The sequence below is a fragment of the Pelobates fuscus genome, chromosome 7 (assembly GCF_036172605.1).
Source record: "Pelobates fuscus isolate aPelFus1 chromosome 7, aPelFus1.pri, whole genome shotgun sequence".
Classification (NCBI taxonomy): Eukaryota; Metazoa; Chordata; class Amphibia; order Anura; family Pelobatidae; genus Pelobates; species Pelobates fuscus.
In genome coordinates this window covers 169,059,323-169,077,373 of record NC_086323.1, presented here as the reverse complement: position 1 = coordinate 169,077,373, position 18,051 = coordinate 169,059,323, and the positions used below count along the sequence as shown (strand labels likewise).

Genomic DNA, 18,051 nt, shown 5'->3' with positions numbered 1-18,051 from the left:
TTGGAAAGCATCGTCTGCCAGGTGCATGATGCGTGATAGGGGTCCGGAGGTATCTAGGAGTTTGTTTTGGACTCCTTTGAATCCCCTCTCCACCCCGCGGCGGGGGTTGTGACCGCCTCTACTCATGAAAGTAGTGATTACTTGGTCGAATTCAGGTGTCGCATTCCGATCTCAGTCGGTTGCGAACTACCTTGTCCATGGGTTTACGCATCCATAAGTGCATAAACTTAGCCAGGTGTTCCGGTGGTGTCCAGTCTGTCGAGCGGGGGTGTCTGATGTTACGTGGATCAAAGAGTGTCTGGCCCATGGGGTCCAGAATAGCTTCGTCCTGAGGCAGGGTGTTGTCCCCTGTCCATTGCCATTCTGCAGCAAGAGAGTCTGAATCCCCTGTATGAAAGGGTTTAGATCTTGAGTCCCAGGCGTCGTCGTCAGAATGGGACGCGTTAGCTTGCCATTCATCCAAGATGGCCATAGTGCCATCGATATCTTCTTCCTCCTCTGAGGATAGTACTTGGGTAGGAGCAGGGGCGACATTTGTCGTCGATTTGCTCCGCTTGGTGGGTCTTTTGCCTTTGTTCAGTTTGGGGTCTGTTTCCCCTTTCCAATGGCGTTTACTAGCCCGGGTGTCGTCTTTAGACTGGGTTTCAGAGTCTTCAGACTCCGTGTCTTGGCGTGTGTGGCGTGGTTTGGAGCGTTCTGGTTGAGCGGCCATCATGTGTGATAGGGCCTTTTCCATAGACGCGGCCACTGCTGCATTAACCATGGATTGAAAATCCACTGGGGTAGTTTGTGAGTCTTCCATAATGTTTGGTAAGGACTTGGCACTGGTAAGAGGGCAGTAAGGCAAGGGTCAATGGTAGGAGAGTATCCTACGGTAGTTATGGTACCAGCAGTACCATATATAACCCCAGCAGGGTAGTATTGGGTTTTTAGTCTGGGCAGCACCCAGTATACAGAGGTTGCAATAGCAGAGTTCTGATAGGCAGTCTGGGCAGCACCCAGTATACAAAGGTTACAACAGTAGAGCTCTGATAGGCATTCACCTTTATGGGGTTTCACCCCAAGGAGCACAGGGTATTGAGCCCTATAGTGCACATATACCACAGGAGTAACAGAGACTGTCTGTGGGGACCCCTGCCTGGATGAGAGCAATGTGAGTTGATAGCAATCTGCAATAGTAAGGGGATAGGAATGAACAACTGGATGTGACAACAGGCGGATTAACATAAACCTGAGCAGAAAAAATATATAAATATATATGCTTACCTTGGAGGTTCCGAGTAGATGCAGATCTCAGCAACCGAGTGTGTATGAGGCTCCAAAATGGCGGCCGCGGGTCTCGCGATTCGCGAGATCCAAGATGGCCGCCGTCACACTGAAAGTGTGGGAAAGTAGATCCGGAGCGTTAAAACGCGCGGTTAGGCGGCCGGGAGTGGCAAGGGCTGTGTAGCCAAGGATTCCTTCGTGAAAGGGGAAAAAAACAGCGAAAATGCCCGGAATAAAACGGAAACCGGGAGGGATAGGCAGGGTGCCCAGAGTAAAAAAGGGCAAAGGTAAATAAAGGAGCCCCAAGCAAATTTAGAAAAAATCTGAAAATGAGGCAATAAGGTATAAGCAAAGTGAGGCAATAAGTAATAAGAGTGTAAACAGTAAATAACAAGGTTATAACAAAGTCAAATAAAACCAATAATGAATAAATATGAGGAGCTCAATATTCTGACCTGTCTGCTGATGGAGCAGTAAAGAAAGAGGGGGAGGAGCCTGTTCACTGGGAATACTATACCTCCTACTGTTTTTTGATTGGTTCTTATTATCACTTTCTTTACTGCTATGGAGTTTTAGTAAAGAGAGATATGCAAAATACGAAGCCTCCTGTCATGTAATAAAATTGCAAGTACTGATATTCCACCTACCCCTCATATTCATGTTATCACCAGGGATTGTTGATGCTAGTGTGGACCCTTGGGGCACTACTAACTCCTGGGAACTGCAGAGAGTAATTCCCTTTTTTCCAGTTGCAGGGTTGGACTCTGGCTTAGAATAGCAGAAATACTTGATTTTGTTTGTTACACATTTATTTTTGTTTGTTACTTCATTATATACCATATTCTATGGCTCATAACTGTTTGATCATTAACTGCTAACTGAACACAGCCCTTTAGGATTAGGTTTTATTGTAGCAACTCTTCTCCTCTCCCTTCCCAGTTATCATTGGTTAGGGACACTTTCCAGATACTGGAGCTTTTCCACGATTCTTCATGGGGTGCTAATGATTCCATTAGCTCCATCCTAATTTTTATCATATACCCTAACTCCCTGGCTTGTACCGGGATTTAATCTTTTGGCTCCAGATATTACTAGCAATATGTAGCTTTTCTGTATTTTAAAAAAAAAAAAAAATATATATATATATATATATATATATATATATATATATATATATATATATATATATATATATATATAAATAAATAATTGGGTGATTCTCAAATAAGAATATTGTAAAACATGTATTTAAAATGCACTTAATTTTATACCCTGCATAAATCAAAATTGGTACTTTATTTTTTTATTTTTTTTGTAAATAATTTGCCTAAAACCGGTTTCTACATTAAGCTTGGTAGGAGGTTTGCTATTTCATGTTTCACTGTGCAAATTACTTTGTCACGATTATATATGGTCTCTTCAATTTTGCAGGTCTGCATCTCCCCACCATGGCTTCACCATCATGAACAGACTTAACATGAACAATCTGGTGGAGCCAGTTAACAAGGACTTAGAATTCCAGCTCCATGAGCCCTTTCTTCTCTACCGAAATGCCAGTTGTAAGTAAAAAGTGGCTTGTTATAGTTTGTGAAGTTGAGATGCATTCATGTGCGTGGGGTGGTTGTGTTTTTTTCCTTCCCACTACTATATTAGTTTTAAAGGGACACTATAGTCACCCAGACCACTTCAGCTCAATGAAGTGGTCTGGGTGCCAGGTCCCTCAGGTTTTCACCCTTCACATGTAAACCTAGCAAGGTTAATCCAACCTCTAGTGGCTGTCTTCCTGACGGCCGCTAGAGGCACATCTGCGACGCTGGATGCGAAATTCGCTTCCAACATGCAGAACATCGATAGGAAAGCATTGAGAAATGCTTTCCTATAGTCAGTTTGAATGCGCGCGGCACTTGCCACGCATGCGCATTCTGCTTCACTCGGGAGCTGACGTCGACAGGGGAGGAGAGGTCACCAGCGCAGAGGATCTCGGCGCTGGATTAAGGTAAGCTGCTGAAGGGGTTCTAACCCCTTCAGCGCCACGAGAGGGGGACCCTGAGGGTGGGGCCACCCTTAGGGCACTATAGTGTCAGGAAAACCGTTTTGTTTTCCTGACACTATAGTGATCCTTTAAGGCCTAGTTGTGGTTTGTTTGTTTCAGTATATTCATAAATAAACAAGACCTGCTCTAGGCATAGTCTTTTTAGGGCAACATGATAACTACTGAATCTTTGATGCGGAAACTCTAGTTATAAACTCAGAAAAAGTGGTGGCTTTATTGACTGCATAGATTGTAGTAGTATGGAAATAATGAACACCGTTTAAAGAACAATACGTTTTATATTTTTTAAAGACTTTATTCTGTGGTATGTTCAGGACCCCTTATTTTATGCAGAATAATTAAAAAGGTTTTCTTTCTATTAAAGTTATTGAACTTGCCAGTATTCCAGGACCGTCTCTTCTCAGTACCACTCCCTTCCTTGATGACTGAAGAACTCTGTGCAGCCTAATGCTTCTCATGGGCACATATGGGACAGACACCCCTCTTCCTTTTTATTTATTTATTTTTTTTTTTTTAAATGTTTTCAGTGTGTATAGTTTTATCTTGGAAACACATTCAACTTAGATAAATTGTTAGATAATAATAAAGATAAGTGAAATGTCAATTTGGCCAGCAGACCGTTGCAACTTTGTAAAATAATTATCTGGAGAAAAACGGCTTTTTAATGAAATATTATTCAAGGAAAATATACTTTTAAAAGAAGTCTGCACTTGTCATTACATCACTGGTCCTTAATCAGAGGGTTGAGACAAAAAAAGAGACTCATCATATTAATTAAGTCACCTGCCCACAATAATTAGTGACTGTGGCCCCGCTTCTTTCTTTTTTTATTCTTTATTTGTGGTTGTGGCAGCAAAATGGTAAAATAACAGTTGTCGAGCATGCCACATTTTATAAAATTTGTATTGTCTCAATTTTCAGTGATATATAGAGATCAAATGCAATTCAAGTCAAAGTGTGACATAGATAAAGGAAAAAAAAAAATCTAATTCTAAACGTGGTAAGGACACATGGTCTGAGGCATCCCCGCTGTATGTGATCTGCTTTCTATGTCCCCGGTCGTATTGTGTGATAACCTGTTTCCCCTCTAAAGTGATGCGCTAAGTCACAGTTCTAGGTTTTTTTCTGTCCTGTCCAGCTATGACCTCTGCCCTCATTGCCTGTCCCCTCTCTCTGTGGTGGTTGTCCCCTCTTGTGTTCCCTGTCCGTTCAGTGTTCCCCACCTGTCTGGGTCGCATGTGGGTAGCTGTTCGGGTTGTGAGCCGGAGGCATGCCTGTGGGGCCGTGTGGGGTCTCAGACTGACCCATGTAGGGGGCCCTGGGCGCGGTCCCTCTCCTCTCTGTCAATTGTGCGCTCCACTGGTCGCCCGAGGACCTCTTCCAAGTGTGTGGTTGATGTGTGCTGTCCTACCCTGGCCCTTGCGGGTCTGCCCTGTAGACTCCCTTGGTTGTTCATTAAGTAATATCCTTTCTCCATTGAACATTAATGGTTTAATTGATTTTATTATTTCATTCCAATTTTGATGTCCTTGCTTTTTCCAATTTTTCCCTAAGCAAATTTTTGCTGCAAATATAAAATGAATCATTAAAATGTCACTATAGTCACCAGAACTACTACAGCTTAATGTAGTTGTTCTGGTTAGTATAATGGCTCCCTTCAGGCATTTTCATGTAAACACTGCTTTTTCAGAGAAAATGCAGTGTTTACATTGCCTCTAGGGACACCTCCAAGTGGCCACTCCTTAGGTGACCACTGGAGGGACTTCCTGGCTCAGGGCTGCACAGTAAGCAGTCTTGCCATTCAGCTCTGCATGGAGACGCTGAATTTTGCTCATAGAGATGCATTGCTTCAATGCATCTCTATGAGGAGGTCCTGATTGGCCAAAATGGCACTTGGCCCTGCGCTTGGCCAAAAAATCGGCCATTTTGATGTCACAAAGGGTGCGGAGCCAGGTAAGGTGAGTTTTAAACTTTTATGGGGGGGTGGGGTGGGCAAGTCACCTAAATGGTGGGTTTAGCACTATAGGGTCAGGAATACATGTTTGTGTTCCTGACCGTATAGTGATCCTTTAAAGGGACACTCCAGGCACCCAGACCACTTCTGCCCATTGGAGTGGTCTGGGTGCCAACTCCCACTACTCTTAACCCTGCAACTGTAGTTATCTCGAAGAGAGCCACTAGAGGGCACTTCCTGATTCATAGCAAAGATTTTCTTTGCTAGAGCGTTGCTGGACGTCCTCGCGCTGTGTGAGGACCTACAGCGTCGCTCAATTCCCCATAGGAAAGCATTGAAAATCTTTTTCAATGCTTTCCGATGGGGAGACCTAATGCTCGTATGCGGCATTAGGTTTCGTCAGCCGGCGGGCGGAATCAGTCTCGGCCACCGGCTGATGTGATTAGTGGGAGGAGCGACGCAGACCCGAAACCACCGCCGAGGGACATCGGCGAGGTCTCAGGTAAGTGACCTGAAGGGGTTCAACCCCTTCAGCTACCTGGGATGGGAGGTGGGAGGGAGAGGGTACCTGCAGTGCCAGGGAAACTGATTGTTTTCCTGACACTATAGTTTTCCTGGCACTGGAGTTTTCCTTTTAAGAAAGAAAGGTTTTTCACAAGGGAGATCTAAATGGAAAAGAAAATGTGTGGTCAAGGAGAACTTTTTCCCTATAATTTCTATTATAAGTCTTCTGAAGTTTATTTTTAAAATATCCAACCCTGAACATTCCCACCAAATATGGAAGTGAGATCCTTTAGCGTTTTTGCATCTCCAACATTGGTCAGAATGATCACTATGTATTTTATTTAATTTTATGGGAACCATGTACCACCTGTATAATATTTTCTAATAGAGCTCGATCAAATTTACACAGTGTGTATTTTGTTTAACCCGCTTTAAACTGTTTCCAGGATTGAATTTCAAATGAATTTTAGAGGTCAAGTTCCCATTTTATTATTGGAAGCGCTTTAATAAAAGCTTCAGAAATACAAAGAAATCAAAGTGAACAAGATATTCTCTCCAGAGAATAGTGAATATCTAAAGTCAATAATTTTGACTATAATTTTGTTTTGAATCAAAAGAATGTTTAACTCTCAAGTATGTGAACACTATGCTAGGAGCAAGGGAATAATTAGATTGAAATAATTGAAAATGTATTCTAATACCGTTCGAGTAAATGTTCGATACTTGGTTGATCCCACACCTCCTCCAATTCCTCAATTTCAGATCTTTTCAGCGGTTAATTTCTATGTCTATGGGTGATGATAAAGCCAATCCATTAGTTAGATAAAACATTTACCTTTATGTTTTTAATCGTGGTCAGTGTCGCTTTAATGATTGGATTTGTTATAATTTTATATAAAGAACATCGATTATCTATTCAAAAACATTCATAGAGTTTCTGTTTTAAGCTCATGAGCTTCAATATCCCTCCATAAATTGACATCATTAGTATTTTTATCCCAAGCTAAAAAATGGGCTAGCATTCAGACATCATTGATAACAACAAATATGTCTGGAAATCCCAGACCTCCATTTTGCCCTGATTTTTGGGTTATCAGAGAAATTCTAGGTTTCTTATTTGACCATATAAACCTAGAGATGGCCGTTTGAAAAAAGCTCAAGATTGTATTACTCTCTCTCACTTGTATCGTTCTAAGCAAGACAGCTCTTGTGCTTCAGTTGCCACACTTCACCAATGTGAATCATTTTATCAAGTGGCCTTATATCCAAGGTTTCTTTGAGCAGTATTCAATATTGTCCTGCTAAGTGTGATGATGCCTAAGGAGGAAGTAACTCCAGTGGCTGTCAGCCTGATCTGTACTAGATATGTGTTCTTGGACAAATGTAAACAATACAAAAATTCAGCAGGTGAGAGGACCACTTTAATGGAACACGTCCAGCACCATATAATTTCAATGAATGGTTTTACTTTAAAGTGGTCCAGACAGCTGCCATCCTCCAGATCCCTCTTACTCTGTCTCCAACCTCTACTTAAATAGGAAGTCTCAGACTGGGATTCCCATTTATGAAAAATGCATGAGCAGTGTACATGTTTTTTCTCATGCATTTTTTTTTTTCCAGTGGAAAATCCGTGAAAGCTCACCAGTGCCCAGCCAGAGTGTTCTTTATTGAAGCGCAAAAGGGACCTGATGAGTGTAAGCTTTCTGGACCACTTTGGGGTTAAACCAGTCGTTTCTGGACCACTTTGGGGTTAAACCAGTCGTAAAAGTACAGCGCCCTTCCTTGAACCCATTTGGTAACACCTCCCAACTCTCAAGGAGACAGAAGTGCCTTCTTCACGTGCTTTGAGCACTTCCTCAAAGTTGAATTAAAAGTGAGGGTGTTTCATAGAATAGCACTAGTTTCTGTGCTGTAATTGTTCCCTCTAATTAGCTTCTGTGTTCTCGGATAATTAAATGCATTCCCATAGGAGAGTATAGGGAACTCGTGTGCACGCGCAGCAAAATTGCACTGTGCCAATCAATTGGTCTGTATGAAACCATCTGATTGAGGTAACAGAGTTCACTCTGTTTGTGCCCAAGCACGTTTTAACCCCACTTTGTAGACATGGTTTTTAGTTGCAGTGTAACAGGGGCATGGCACTCAGACAACTACATTAAGATATAGTATTCCTTTTTATCTATGCTACATTAAAACTGCAGTAATTTAAAAGTAATATGTAAGGAAGTCCGGCATGCCAAAGTTTGCAATTAGAGGATATTTAGAGAGTTAAGTCTGTTATTGCGGCATCTTAAAACTCTGCATTGCTAGGTGAGATACTCGTGAAAGCAGAATGGTCTGTTCGGCACCAGACGGTTTGACAAAATGGTTTGCAGGCAATGTAGAAGACTTCAAAGAACATTACCCAACTGGTATCTATGCTGTGGTCTTTATATCCGCTCACTCATAACAAGTTATGTGGGGCAAGCCAAAAGGGACAAACCAACATCTTCAGGGGCCAAATGTCTTCAGACAAGATTTTAAAGTATTTTCTGATTTGATTGTCTTTAGTGTATGAAAAGAATTGGATGACAATTCTGAAAACTGCAGTTACTATGGCAGCTGAGCTTCAGGCACATTTCAAACCGGGAAGCAAATATCTAGATGAATGGAGAGTGTTTTTTTTTTATTTTTTTATTCTATTTCTCTCCTTTTTTTTCATGTAAGCTCCATTCCAAAATGATTTGTGGTACATCACCGAACTCTAATCTTTTTTTGCCAAAAGAGCTTCATCCTTCCTTAAATACAGTCTTGTATCTTCTGAATAAGATGGGCAAGCCATCTGGGGATGTGGGGGAGAGTACAGGACATTTAGAAATGAATAAACTGTATGATTTCAACAAACAGTTTTCTGTATTTCATTGCCCATATTGTCTTATTTAATAGATATAGTGAGCAGATTAATATTGAACTGTAACCACGTGGTGTACATTCATATTCGATGTAAAGAAGAACATATAATTCTGCAGACTTCCATCTTTCTAGTTTGTAGAAAAACAAGTGAGAGGGTTTATTCAATGTATCCCTCTGAGCCAAAATATCCAATGTGAATGTCCGAAAGGCCTCCCATAATTCCTTGTTTCCATCACTGCCTCTAGGAGGTGGTGGCACATGATCAATGCCCATTTTCTGTGTGTGTGTGTATGTATATGTATATGTATATATATGTATGTGTATGTATATGTATGTATGTATGTATATATATATATATATATATATATATATATATATATATATATATATATATATATATATATATATATATGTATATATATATTAATTATAGGTATAATTGTTTTTAAATGTATTTAGTATTTTATTGCAGCATACACCTAATTATACACACAGGTAGATGTGTAGTAAGCTATTTTATTTGTTCAAATTCACACAAAAATGTGATTTTTTAAATTTATTTATTTTTTAAAATTTTTTTTGTAGATACGATTATTTGTGGTAACAAGGTTGAGCCATGACTATGGGACTCGCAGGTCCCCATCAGCGTAACATATATCATATAATATGCACAACTTGTGCGGAGACAAAGTTAAGAACATTGAGTATTTGTCCGAGCTTGCATGACCTCTGATTAATCTGATTCACGAAGTTCATGTAACATTTATAATTGCCACATATGCATTTAGCGTGTCAGGGATGAGCAGCTTCAAGGCTCTCATTTCTATTAAAGCTTTATTTCTCCCATACCTCTCGTACCACCTGTGCAGGAGTAGTTTTTAGTTAATGCAAACGTTCATACGGGCTCACAGGCTCACAGGCCCACAAAGTTGACGGACACGCAGGTCCCGAGTATTGTAAGTTAACTTTTGTGAAGACATTTCTCCTGGGAGATGCGTTTCGTTATTTTATTTATGTAACTGACCGTTCCCCGTTTTGCTAGTATTGTGTGTTTTTGGTGCTTGTGAGCGTGGAACACGTTAGTACTTTGCGTCGTGCGTGTGTATTCTTGAGGTTGGTGCCCTCCGTATTCGTACTCTGCCCTGCAGTCTATCCTTTGTCTAAAGCAAAACAGATAGAAAAAGTACTTAAAAGACATTGGTACATCCTGAAAAGAGATGATATCTTAAAACACGTAATACCTGATTTTCCAATGGTCATCTATAAAAAATCCACTAATCTAAAAAATAAATTGGCACCCAGTTTACTACCTAGTACACCTCCCTGTAATAATTTTTTGAAAGCTCCGATACAAGGTTTTTTTAGCTGTGGCAACTGCTCGACTTGAAAATACCAAAAAAGAAAAGTCAAAGATTTTGTGGGTACTTATACCAAAAAAATGTACACTATCAAAAAACACATTCATTGTTCTTCTTCCTTTGTCATTTATCTGTTGCAATGTGGCTGTGGGGCCCAATATGTGGGGCGAACTTCCAGAAAATTGCACACTAGAATTTTGGAACATTTTAATAATATAAAGAGAAATAAACTTGACCATAGTGTTCCAAAACACTGCAATTCATGCCCCCTTTTTAGTTGGAATTCTTTCCAGGCTTTTGGAATTGATTCTGTACAGTTAAGATGGAGGGGAGGAGACAAAATGCAGGAGCTAGTCAAAAAAGAAGCCTCTTGGATTTTTAACCTCAAAACTCTGGATTTGGGATTAAATCAGGAAATTGATTTACAAGGACTTATTTAATGTTTTTCTGTATTCCTCATAAGCAATTATGTATGTGCATTTAAATATATATCCCTTGATAGATCCTTTTTATGAAAGTCTGTTGGGCTATAATGGATTTTACTTTCATATTGTTTGGTCAAGTTAATAATTTTTATACTTGGTATATATGTTCTCTCTAATATATGGTTGTATTTGGATATAATTATATGTATGTGCTTGGTGTGATACATCAGAACACTATATGCTAAATGGACTAGTTGCTGCATTGTATAGTGTGTGTGTGTGTGTGTGTGTATATATATATATATATATATATATATTTTTTTTTAGTAAGCTAATTTTTTAGTAAGCTTTATTTTAGTTAAATCTCATATTCCCTTTTTTACTACATATATCCATTTTTTTATTTACATGTCCCTTATTTTGCATTGATGGTTCTGGTGGGATCATACTAATATTATATCACATTTTCTGTAGCAGACTCTCAGGCGATTTTCGCCTCATGTTTTATATCCCTCGTAGGTTGCGGTACTTGCTGCTTACGCATGCGCGTGTTGCGCGCATGCGTCCTCACACCCGGAAATACTAGTCAAGCATTCCGGATATTCGGCGCGCTTTTTGCGTTCCATCTTTGAAACGCACGCCAAACCTTCAGCTGTCCGGATGAACCGGAAATTTTACCAGCTATAAAAGACTCACAAGGAAGAACCTTTAGAAATCCCTGAAGAAGTCCAGCATTCTAACGGACGAAACGCGTTGGATTTATTCCCTGTGAACCTTTTTATTTATTGTTTATTTTATGTTTTGCTGTATTTTAATTACTGCTTTTGGACTCCCATTGTGACAACTCTGGATTTACATCACCAAGAGGTCCATAATTATTTGGAGATATGCTGTTTTATACTACCTAAGTGTAAGTGCGACCAATAAAATGTGTTATATTATTTTATAACCTACTTCACCATATTTGATTCCTTTATTTTACATATCTGGTTGGAAGAAACTACATCTTATATTCATCACAGTACCCCTGAGTGGGTGAAAGGCTCGATTCTCTCATCTGTTTGTGAGTGCATTCATACCACATTTATTTATATCCCTAATTTAAACAATTTTACGCTATGTTAGCCATTTGATTTGTTTATACAGAGCACATGCTTGGAGAATCTACCTCAATACAGGTCATTCTATTTTTATACATATATCTTAACGTATTCTGGGTGGTTTCCACTTCTTTATATATGTGCATATTTTCTTAGGTGGCTGTGAAGTACACCTGGGATCACTTCCAGTTATACGTTTTTCACCTTTAGTGTATATACTTTTCTTTTGTTTTTCATATCCTTTGTCCTTGCCCGTGGAAGTAACCTGGCTCGTCTATGGAGTTGTGCGTGGGTTTGTGTTATGTGGAGCCGGCTAGCTTCTTCGGTTGGTTGGGGTCTGTCTGCTTTTGGGTCACTGGGATGTGTCTCGTGTCGAGCTTGTCCCCGTTCCCTTTCCCTATGTTTGGTGTGTTTCCGATTGCTGCGCCTAAGCGTGCGTTGCGTCTCGGGTTACTATTTGCGGTTGGGTATACATTGCTATCCAATGTGTGAAGTAAGCTTCCTTCTAGGGTTGAATCAGATCAGATTCACTCAGGCAATTTTGTTTTGGTTTTGCTTGTCTTTGTGAGAGTGTCTTTTTATTTCCTAGCGTGTGTTACAAAAGACTAATTGTTTATGGTTTGCCTGTGGTAGTCTGACTGTGCCTCTGTCCTCTCTCCTTCTCCATATGGATGGTGTCTTGGTGTGTAGACCTCCTTATCCTTTGTCTATTGTTGCTTCATCAGTGTTTATGTGGTTGCTCGGTTTGATTTTGTGTGTAGGTATTTTTTACGTGTCCTGGTTATGATGCGTTTCACAGATCTCAGTACCTCCCGGCCGCCACGGACACATGTTATGATGACGTTGGCAATGGCCCGCAAGGTTATGAGTGTATGAGATGAGGGGAAGGTAAAAAAAAGAGGGGGGGGGGTGTGTGTGTGTATGTCGCAGCACCCCTGGGTCTCAAGGGGTCACGTTGCGTCTTCCTACGTTCTGCTTTGTGAAATATAAGTGTACCATGGTCTCCAGAGATCCGTGTGTTTCTCGCTTTTCCCTATCAGTTCTGCGTATCTTGCCTCCGCTGTGTGAAACTCCTCTACTCTCTGTAGCCATTCTGCTTTGGTGGGCGGTTGCGTCTGCTTCCACCTGGCCGGTATTCGTGCCTTAGCCGCGTTGAGCAGGTGTCGTTATATCGATCTCTTATATTGGGATATTGTGCTTCCGGTGAAGTGTAGGAGCGCCGCTTCTATGGTGAGTTCGGGTATGTCACCCAGGATTGTCGCGATTTCCTGTTTTACTTCTGCCCAGTATGCCTGGATCGGTGTGCAGTCCCACCAAATGTGACGCAGCGTACCTGCCTATGCTTCGCATCTCCAGCAGGTATCTGGCGTCCCCCGGAATATTCTATGGAGCGATGTATCTTCTGTATTGTTTTCGGCGAAATAATTGTGCAGATGTTCTGTCAGTTGTGTTCTCACATCTGGGTCGGATAGCGATTCGTTCAGCCTCCATGCCGTTCGTGTGGGCCTATAAAGGGGAGAGTCCAGAAGCATGTGTACTGCGCTGTGATCCGACCATGGTGACTGGAGAATCTCCGCCTTCTGCAGCCGTTGTAGGCCCTCTTGTTGGATCAGGAGGTAGTCTATGCGCGAGTATCTCCTGTGGATGGCGGAGTAGTGCGTGTAGTCTGTCGGAGGGATGTAAGGTCCGCCAGGTATCTACCAGTCTCAGGTCTCTCAAGGTCTTCTGTATTGTCCTTATTGCGGAATGGGGGATACTGCTATGTCCCGTTGAGGAGTCGGACAAAGGGTCCAGGGGCACATTAAAGTCCCCACCCAGGACCGGCGCTCCTTCTGTAAAGTTGGCAAGTTTCGAAAGATCGTCTTGCGAATGAACATCGCCTGTTTTGCGTTAGGGGCATATAAAGTGGCGAATGTGTATGTCTTCTGCGATATTGTACCCTTGATGAAGAGGTATCTGCCATTTGGGTCGGCTAGTTGGTCTGTTAGGGTGAATTGGACGCTGTTAGCTAGGAGTATCGCTACTCCTACTTTGCGTGCAGTGGGGTGTGCGCTGTGGAAGCAGGTCGGGTAGTTTCTGCTTTTCAGTCTGTGTTTCTGTCATTTTGAGGTGTGTCTCTTGGAGCATGGCTACGGAGAACCGACCGTGTCTAAAGTCCCGTAGGAGGTGAGAGCGTTTCTCTGGCGCGTTCAGTCCTCTGCAGTTCTGTGTTGTAATACGAAAGGGTGCTGTCGTGTATGCCAGGTTGGGAGCGTGTGTGTTCTGGCAGTGTCCAGGTGGTTTCCTGTTCATAAGTGCTTTTCCCCCCGGTACCCAGGTGTGCTCCGAGGTCGGGTGAGGGGGAGGAGGGGCAGAAGATGGGGATGGGGGGGGGGTGATGAAGAATGTAGTGCGTTTGTTGTAGTGTTAGGAGGTGGGGCTCTTTATTACAAGGGATGTCGCGACTGATGTGCTTGCGTTTTAAGCTGTGTCCGGTGTTAGCCCCCCCCGGGAGGTCTCCCGCTATCTGAACTCCCAGGTGTGTTCCCTGGGTGTTGCGTCCCTCAATTTGAGGGAGTCCTGTGTAACTGGGTGGAGTTCAGGCCTGTACCGCTTCCGAGTAGTAACTAGGGCAGCCACGGGAGTGAGACGGTCTGGGGGGAGTAGTACAATCGCTGTACTCTTCTTTTGCCTGCTGGTTCGCAGGGGAATAGAGTTTAGTTTTTGTGATGTTGTGTTTGGCAGTCCTAGTGAGATTCCCGTACCCCACTTTTGTCTTAGCTGATCTCTGTTGTTTGGTGCAATTGGAAGGTCACGGTGTGTTCTTGGTAGGTAGTGTTCTCAGTGCTTCCACTATCGGGTTGGCCATCGTCAGACACTGAACCCAAGGGTAAGTGGTCATTTCTGTGTTAAGTTTGTCTATTGGGACATGTCAGGGCGGCGTGGTGGACCGGGCACTGCGGGTGGGGGGGGGAGAATGTCGCCCAGTGGGGCATAGTTGTCGTCTTATGGGTGTGGTTGATCGGAGTTTGAATGGCCCTCCTCCGAACCTACTGTATAGTGCACTGTGTGTTCCGGGAGATGTTGGGTCCTCACCTCAGTGTGCGTGCCCCACGTTTAGTATGCGTGGTCTCGGTGTCTAGGATACGTGCGGTGTGGGCATTGTGGGTGCCTATCACATTTTTAGATGTCCTCGTTATTTCTCCGCTCCCTTTTCTCATCTAGAAGGTGCCCTTGCAGCCTCCTCTACATCACCCCCCTCAACTGGTCTATGTTCGGCCTAGTCCCACCGTTATACACTCCCCTCCCCTCTTCACCTCCCGCCCCCCTCCCGTGGATTTCCCATCCCCCCCCGCTGGCTCCAGCGTTCCCTGTCTCGTATTTTGCTTCCATCTGTGTTGCCCTTTACGTCAATGTAATATTGCTTCGGTGTCTGGTTCCCTTCTCCCCCCTCCCCTCCCCCCACCAGAGATCAAGACAATGCACCATGTGACAAGTTGTATGTGCTATGATATTGTACACCTCCAGGATCTGTGTCCCCTTATTTCAAAAGATTTTACCCCCCCTGCCTATATCTCTATGCGTAGGTGTGCCAAATTTTGAGTTCGGTGTCCAAGCATTGTGTCCCGCCTGGTCGTGTTGGTGTTCTTCCCCAGTCTTGCTGTGGACATGACCTGTGATGGTCTCCCCACCCACCTGGCCCCCTCCCAAATCAGGGTAGCGTGTCCAGTCTGACCTCATGCTACACCATACGGGTGCCCCGAAGCCTCGTGTGGGTGCCCAGGTCAGCGCCCTTTCCTATTCGTGTAATGTAAGCAGTACTTATCTGGGTAGTCCTGTAGGCCGGAAAACTCTGGTCTCTCAATGGGTTTTTCCTCTGGGTCGGTGCGTGCAGATCACAGATGGTTTGCTCTTGTCTGGTAGGGTGAGGGAGGAAGGTCCTCTTTCTCACTCCTCTGGGTCTGTCGGTGCGAGCTGTCTGCGGACCTGTGGGCGCCTCAGTGTGCCATCTCTGCGTCTCCTCTGTTGTCCTGGTGTCTGTGGGCCCTGTCTTTGATCGACGGGGCCTAGTATCCAATTGACAACCTCTGTTGGTGGTAAGCTGAGTCTCTGTAGAAATCTAGGTACCTCTTCTGACCAGCGTAAGGGGGTCCATTCGTTGTTGACTGGCTAGTAGCATAAAGGGGAAGCGCCATTTGTACGGGATACCCCTTTCTCTAAGAAGTGATGTGACGGGTCGCAGGGCCCTGCGGGCTTTCAAAGTGGGGATAAATCTTGATATAGTGCCACCTCTGCGTCACGGAATCTCCATGTTGGTCTCGAGCGTGCTTTATTCATTATTTGTTCTTTTAGCTTGTAAGTGTGTAGGTAGCAAATTATGTCTCGTGGTGAATTATCCAACGCCCGAGCTCTATTGGCCCTGTGTGCTCTGTCGAATTCTATGGTCGTCGGTGCCTCAGCCCCCAATATTTCCTGGAACAGTGCTTGCAGTGTGGCTTCCACATTCTCATCCCCATCTGGCTCTGGAATTTAATAGGTTATGCATTGTATAAGATGCATAGTTGGTTTAGGTGTGCCGAAACCAACCAACAAACGAGTAGGCCTGTAACAAGAGGGCCCACCAAGGTGAAATGGAATATTTAGATGGGTGTAGGTGGGTGGCGTCAATCAGCTTGAACGACTTGAACAAATGCAGGCCTAATGGCCTTTTAACTTATGCTCGGAATTAGTAATAGTGAGGTGTCAGGTAAGTGTGCATGATGAGATTCTAGAAAAGTGTCGAGTATGTTCTTAATAGGGTAAGATGCAAAAAAAAAAAACGGTGCGTGATTAGTGAGTAGGAAAACTAAGTTCACGTCTTTCCCATCCAATATTTCCTTTTTTATGGATTCTGGGACGGAGTGAACAGGTGAGTCATATGGGGTAGTGTTTGTGGGTGGGGGGGGGACACCTATGCAGATCAGGGATTACCAGGGGAGAACCTGAAGGGCCTGGTAGGTCACCTGGGGTGGCAATGGCTGATTCCACCTTTTGACATTCTACTGTTCAGAGTTTGGAGGTTGGCCAGTATGGCTGTCAGGGTTTCCTGCGTAGATTCGGAGGTGTTGGTAGACAGCCCTTGTGAGCTAGTGCCGGGCCTATGCTCGCTGGCCTGAGCTGTCAAGTCTGTGTAGCTCTGCCTTTCTGGCAGTAGCTGGAAAGGGGATACCCCTGAGTCTGGGTTCTGCTGCAGTTTTTGGGATAGTCCATGATCTCCGGGACCTGTGGGTAGAGGATGTGAGGTATTCTTCTGGGGACCCTGGCCTGGCTGTCGTGATGGGTACTTCATCCAATGGTAGGTCATCAATGGGAATGGATTCTTGTGGCGTTCTGAAAAAGGAATAATGAATTAAATTAGGTAGGGGTGTGGGAAGGAAGAACGAGTCCTTCAGAGAACTGGCTTGCTTACTATTGCCGAGGCGAAGAACTTAACTATAGCCAAGTGGCGGTGAGAGGCTCTACCTATGATTTGGACCAAGGGCAATCGTGGCCACAAAATGTGGTGGTAGGATGTTGGCCTCTCGATAAACGTAAAAGATTCAAATACTAAAGGGGGGTGGGATTGTAATTTAACTTTATTTAATTTTTTTAACAGGGAGAAGGTCAGCACTGATCAGTCTCCCTGCACTTCACACTGAACCCGGAAGTGCAGAAAGGAGGACCGAGAGTCCCCGCAGCACATCACTGCTGCAGGGGAAGAAATAGCTTATTTTATACATAAATAATCCCTGGGCATGGCATTTGCTAGTTATGAACAGTAGGTAACATACTGAATTATCATAAGTGACAGGGAAACATGTTGGCGAAGACTAAGGCTGGATCAAAGTAATAAAACCAGTGAAAACCGTAAAACTAATATGGAAAGGAAATATAATTAAAGCACAGTTTCCACTGGTTGTACATCTGCATTGCCTTAGAGAGATACTGCAGAGGCAGTTATCCTGACTGTTAAGGGATGGAAGTAAAACACAGAGAAAAAAAAAAAGGAAAAAGGCAACAACAACATAGCCTTGCATTAAAGCTTTGCATTAAGGGGCCTGTATGTCTCTGCCAGCGAGTGCTTAACCAATGCCTGCTGATGGTAGGTTGTTAGCCTTGGGGGGACCTGAGTCCATCGTTCTGCAGGTGAGAGCCCCTCCGGTCCCAGATGCTTGTGTGCTCCTGTACTGCCCTAATCGACAGTCCCTCGAGTCCTGTAGCTGGATCTTGGTCTCTGGGCTTACTCTGTGCTCTTGATCTGCGTTGCCTAATGTGAACCCTGCGACGGAGTGGTTTGGAGCGTCGTGCAGAGAAGCCACTGCAAGATGGTAGGATGAGTGGTCGGTGATGGCGTGCTGCTTTGCGATTTGGTGCCTGGAGTGTCTGCCGGCGGTCCTGTCTGCAGGAGGGGTGTGTTTCTTTGTGTGCGCTGGATCGGTAAGTAGACGGTGCAAACTCTTTCCCCTTCACAGCGAATAGATTATAGCGCGGTGGCTTTATT

The 18,051-nt window shown here is 43.6% G+C and overlaps 1 protein-coding gene across 1 annotated transcript in view; it reads left to right on the top strand.

Annotated features, from left to right (window-relative positions):
• DCP1A (decapping mRNA 1A) overlaps nucleotides 1–18,051 on the top strand; it is a 108,809-nt gene that overhangs the window by 33,254 nt on the left and 57,504 nt on the right. The window contains exon 3 of the mRNA XM_063427567.1: nucleotides 2,698–2,825. Coding sequence (XP_063283637.1) covers nucleotides 2,698–2,825 — 128 coding nt within the window. The remainder of the gene's footprint in view (nucleotides 1–2,697; nucleotides 2,826–18,051) is intronic.